Genomic DNA, 6000 nt, shown 5'->3' with positions numbered 1-6000 from the left:
ACTATTAAACAGAACTTCAAACAAACTCTGAACTATAACAGCCTATTGCACTTTTTCTATTTATTTATGTGTGTGTGCATAGATATAGTCTATGGTATATGGACACACTGAACTGTTCTGTATTTATGCTTACAATACACTGTAGTGCTGCAGCAAGCAAGAATGTCATTGTCCTATCTGGGACACATGACAATAAACTCCCTTGACTTGACTTGACTTATATCAAGCTCGACAATATCTTTCCTATAACATGGTGCCCAGAACTGACCACAATATTCTAAATGCGGTCTCACCAATTGCAACATGACCTCCCAACTTCTATACTTAATAATCTGACTGATGAAGGCCAAAGGCCCAATAGAAGCAGAATGAGGCCATTTGGCCCATCACGTCTACTCTGAGGAAGGACATTATTGCCATAGAGGGAGTGCAGAGAAGGTTCACCAGACTGATTCCTGGGATGTCAGGACTGTCTTATGAAGAAAGACTGGATAGACTTGGTTTATACTCTCTAGAGTTTAGGAGATTGAGAGGGGATCTTATAGAAACTTACAAAATTCTTAAGGGGTTGGACAGGCTAGATGCAGGAAGATTGTTTCCGATGTTGGGGAAGTCCAGGACAAGGGGTCACAGCTTAAGGATAAGGGGGAAATCCTTTAAAACCGAGATGAGGAGAACTTTTTTTCACACAGAGAGTGGTGAATCTCTGGAACTCTCTGCCACAGAGGGTAGTTGAGGCCAGTTCATTGGCTATATTTAAGAGGGAGTTAGATGTGGCCCTTGTGGCCAAGGGGATCAGAGGGTATGGAGAAAAGGCAGGTACGGGATACTGAGTTGGATGATCAGCCATGATCATATTAAATGGCGGTGCAGGCTCGAAGGGCCGAATGGCCTACTCCTGCACCTAATTGCTATGTTTCTATGTTTCTACTCTGCCATTCAACCATGACTGATCTATCTTTCCCTCTCAACCCCATTCTCCTGCCTTCTCCCCATAACCCCCGACACCTGAACTGGTCAAGATCTTCAGGATATGTCAGGGGTTAGTACGCAAGGTGCTGGAGTAACTGAGCCGGGTCAGGCAGCACCTCTGGAACGAATAGGTGACATTTTGGGTTGGGACACCACCTTTCAGGTCAGGATGGGGGGGAGAGTTCCCCCCGCCACAGGTACCATGTAATCCCGTACTTCTTGCTCCAAGGTCGGATAGTCGGCAACTAAACTGTCTCCCCGACCTGGTTTGCCAGGTGAGGAGGGGGGCTGTGGACCCCGAGCAGGACCAAATACAAGACCTGTCAAAGGGCGGATGAGCTCCTAGCGAGCCAACGGCCATCCACACTTCAGTCGAAGTTGCGATCACTATCGTACATGGTATTGTAAGGAATGATGAAAAAGGACACACACTAAAATCCTATACTTCCAGCGGCGGAAGTCCGTAGGAACTGGTGGATGGAGATGTGGATGGTGGATGGGGACTACACCGCCCAACACGGACTTCCATCTGTATATATGTATATATGTATGTAGCGCCGCAGAATTTGTGCACCTATTCCCCCCCCCCATCTCCCTTCTGTTTTTTGTTTTTTCTGTTTCTTGTTTTTTGTGCTAAATTGTATGTATGCACTGAGTACGAGCAGCTTTCAGTTTCACTGTACATGTATAGTGACAATAAATGGCATATCTATCTATATCTATCTATGTGTGGTGCGTCCTCAAAGGTAGGAGTTTCTCTACAAACATAGGCAACTCTTTCTCCTCCCCAGCTAGCCTCTGCTGTGGGGTTCCACAAGGTTCCATCCTTGGCCCCATTCTCTTCTCCCTGTATATGCTCCCCTCTGGCCAAGTCATTCAAAGGCACGGCATTTCCTTCCATTGCTATGCAGACGATACGCAACCCAATCTCTCCCTGAAGCCCAAAAAACAATCAAATCTGCTTAACCTTATCCGCTGCCTCAAGGATATAAAGTGTTGGGTGGCCCAGAACTTCTTCCAACTAAACGAGAGTAAGTCTGAGGTCATCCTCCTCGGCCCCTGGGACTCAATCAAAATGATAGCAGGCAGTCTTAGAAGCCTTACCCCACTACTCAAACCTCACGTCAAAAACCTCGGCGTGATATTTGACTGAGCATTGAAATTTGACAAACAAGTCAATGCCGTGGTAAAAGCTAGCTTCTTTCAGCTTCGGATAATAGCTAAAATAAAAAAATTCCTCCAGTATGATGACCTCGAAAATATCATCCACACATTTATCTCCTCCCGCCTAGATTACTGCCTCCCTTTACACTGGCATCAGCCAATCTTCCCAGTCCCACCTGCAACTGGTCCAAAAAGCCGCAGTGAGTCTCCTGACGGGCACCCGAAAAAGGGACCACATCACCCCGATCCTGGCCTCTCTCCACTGGCTCCCTCTGCGGTTCCGTATAAATTTCAAGATCCTCCTCTATGTCTACAAAGCCCTCAATGGGCTTGCCCCCACCTACATAAAAAGTCTTCTCACCCACCACACCACCTCCAGGCCCCTCAGATCGGCCGACTTGGAGTTACTGAATATCCCACGGTCTAGGCATAAGCTCAGGGGCGACCGCGCCTTTGCGGTTGCAGCCCCTAGACTGTGGAACAGCATCCCCCTTCCCCATCAGAACTGCCCCCTCCATCGACTCCTTTAAGTCGAGACTTAAAACTCATCTCTACTCCCAAGCCTTTCTTGACGTCCTCTGAGCGAGGGCTGTATGCATATATGTATGTAGTTTGCTTGTTTATACTATTATTATAACAAATGTAAAGCGCTTTGGCGAACGAGAGTTGTTTTTTAAATGTGCTATATAAATAAATGTGACTTGACTTGCATCCGTCACCGTTCCCGTCGGAAACCAGCGCCACTGCGTCGCTAATGTTTTCACCAATGATGAATGAATGATGTCACCTCTGTGTAATTCTTTGCCACAGACGGCTGTGGAGGCCAGGTCAGTGCATATGTTAAAGGCAGTGATAGAAAGATTCTTGATTAGTGTGTGTGTCAGAGGTTATGGGGAGAAGGCAGGAGAATGGGGTTAGGAGGGAGAGATAGATCAGCCATGATTAAATGGCGTAGACCTGATGGGTTGAATGGCCTAATTCTACTACTATCACTTATGACCTTATGACACCGACCCAAAACGTCACTGCCTGACCCGCTGAGTTACTCCAGCACTCTGTGAAACGTCACCTATCCATGTTCTCCACAGATGCTGCCTGACCCGCTGAGTTACTCCAGCACTCTGTGAAACGTCACCTATCCATGTTCTCCACAGATGCTGCCTGACACTCTGTGAAACGTCCCCTATCCATGCACTGTGCACTGTGTCTTTTATTTTGGTAAACCAGCACTTGCAGTTCCTTGTTTTCCTAAATCTTCTTCATCAGCCCGTCTACCTGTGACTCCACATTGAGGGAACTTCTACAACTGATTCTTGCTAATGTTGCCCCAGCGCTGGGCATGGTCTCTCAGTTCGCGGAGACCCCCACCCACTCCCCAGTCTGAAGAAGGGTCTCGACCCGAAACGTCACCTATTCCTTCGCTCCATAGATGCAGCTTCACCCGCTGAGTTCCTCCAGCTTTTTTGTCTACCTTCACAAGTGCATAAGTGATTTTTCAGAATGGCAGGCAGTGGCGAGTGAAGTGCCGCAAGGCTCGGTGTTGGGGCTGCAACTGTTTACCATATATATTAATGATTTGGAAGAGGGAATTAGGAGCTACACTAGTAAGTTTATGAATGTCACAAAGCTGGGTGGCAGTGTGAACTGTGAAGAGGATGTTAGGAGGTTGCAGGGACAGGTTGAGCGAGTGGGCAGATGCGTGGCAGATGCAGTATAATATAGATAAATGTGAGGTTATCCACTTTGGCGGCAAAAACAAGGGGGCAGATTATTATCTCAATGGGGTTAGGTTAGGTAAGGGGGAGGTGCAGCGAGACCTGGGTGTCCTTGTACACCGGTCACTGAAAGTTGGCGTGCAGGTACAGCAGGCAGTGAAGAAAGCTAATGGAATGTTGGCCTTCATAACAAGAGGATTTCAGTATAGGAGTAAAGAGGTTCTTCTGCAGTTGGATAGGGCTCTGGTGAGACCACATCTGGAGTATTGTGTACAGTTTTGGTCTCCTAATTTGAGGAAGGACATTTTTGTGATTGAGGCAGTGCAGCGTAGGTTCACAAGATTGATCCTTGGGATGGCGGGACTGTCATATGAGGAAAGGTTGAAAAGACTAGGCTTGTATTCACTGGAGTTTAGAAGGTTGAGGGGGGGATCTTATAGAAACATATAAAATTATAAAAGGACTGGACAAGCTAGACGCAGGAAAAATGTTCCCAATGTTGAGCGAGTCCAGAACCAGGGGCCACAGTCTTAGAATAAAGGGGAGGTCATTTAAGACTGAGGTGAGAAAAAACGTTTTCACGCAGAGAGTTGTGAATTTATGGAATTCCCTGCCACAGAGGGCAGTGGAGGCCAAGTCACTGGATGGATTTAAGAGAGACTTAGATAGAGCTCTAGGGGCTAGTGGAGTCGAGGGATATGGGGAGAAGGCAGGCACGGGTTATTGATAAGGGACGATCAGCCATGATCACAATGAATGGCGGTGCTGGCTCGAAGGGCCGAATGGCCTCCTCCTGCACCTATGTTTCTATGTAGTTTTAGTTTTAGAGATACAGCGCAGAAACAGACCCTTTGGTCCACCGGATCCACGCCGACCAGCGATCACCGCACGCTAACACTATCCTTCACACACTAGTGATAACTTACAAGGAGAATTTACAGAAGCCAATTAACCTACAATCCTGTACGTCTTTGGAGTGTGGGAGGAAACCGGAGATCTTGGGGAAAAACCCACGCAGGACACGGGGAGGACGTACAGACTCCGTGCAGACGGCGCCCATAGTCGGGCTGGAACCCGGGTTTCCGGCGCTGTGAGGCAGTAGCACTACCTGCTGCGCCACCGTGTGTAAGAAGCCTGAGCAACAATCTAGTGCGGCAAACATTGACCATTCAAGTAGTGAGAACGAGAGGCAGGAATCAACACCGACAAGTTGTGTTTCTTAAAAAAATATTGCAATATTTACACGGCAGAAATCTCTGCTTTACATCCATTGATCGGCGGTGTGACTGGACAGCTGGGGGGGGGACGGGTACATGGTTCCCCAGTGCCCCTCCCTCACTCTCTGGGGAGTCTGCTCCCTGTGGGGTGGGCTAGGACTGCAGGGGCAGAGACCAGAGTGTGTGTGTGTGTATGTGTACATGTGTGCGCAGTGTACGTATGTGAGGAGGGAGCTTGTGACAGTGGGGGAGGGGGGGGGGGAGCCGTGGCCACAGGGCGTGAGTGGGTAGTTGTACATTCAGATGGCAGCTGCCGTTGAGGAGGTGTTTGTGGTGGAGTGTGTGCTCCCTGCACTGGAGCTGGAGCTGGAGCAGACGGGGCTGCGCGGTTACCTGCTGCACGGAACGGCGGGTCTGCCCGGGAGGGGGAGCACCAAGGGGGAGGTGTCTGTGTATCCCACGCTCCCTCACTGTGGGGCAGGGAGGGCATCTGTCAACCCTGCGCTCTCCCTCACTGTGGGAGGAGTTGGGCATTGTGTCAACCCCGCGCGCGCTCCCTCACTCAGTGCTCGCGGTCGATCAGCAGGAAGGGGGAGGTGACGGCGTGCTCCTGGGCAATGGCAGCCAGCTCCTTCAGGAACTCGGAGAAGATGAGCGAGCAGTAGACGGCGTTCTTCACCCGCAGCGCCTCGTTCTGTTTCTCGGCCGAGCCCTTGAAGATGGAGCTGCCGGTGAGCGAGTGGAGGAGCTGCCCCTCCCGGACATGTTGTAACGCCAGCTGTGCCGCCTGGCGCGCCCGCGTCGGGCTGTTGGTGTGGCGCAAGATCAGCTCGCCCAGTGACGGCTTGCGGCTCCGCACTGTAACACACGGGACACGGCAGTGTCATTCATGGACAATGTCACACACACACAAACACAGGCACACACACACA

At 49.9% G+C, this 6000-nt stretch overlaps 1 protein-coding gene across 1 annotated transcript in view; it reads right to left on the bottom strand.

Annotated features, from left to right (window-relative positions):
- Positions 1 to 5494: 5494 nt before the first annotated feature.
- fhip1b (FHF complex subunit HOOK interacting protein 1B) overlaps positions 5495 to 6000 on the bottom strand; it is a 38305-nt gene continuing 37799 nt past the window's right edge. The window contains 1 exon segment of the mRNA XM_055637585.1: positions 5495 to 5926. Coding sequence (XP_055493560.1) covers positions 5631 to 5926 — 296 coding nt within the window. The 3' untranslated portion in view covers positions 5495 to 5630.

The sequence above is a fragment of the Leucoraja erinacea genome, chromosome 6 (genome assembly GCF_028641065.1).
Source record: "Leucoraja erinacea ecotype New England chromosome 6, Leri_hhj_1, whole genome shotgun sequence".
Classification (NCBI taxonomy): domain Eukaryota; kingdom Metazoa; phylum Chordata; class Chondrichthyes; order Rajiformes; family Rajidae; genus Leucoraja; species Leucoraja erinaceus.
The sequence above is the reverse complement of the archived record's forward strand: the minus strand, read 5'-3'. Positions and strand labels throughout refer to the sequence as shown.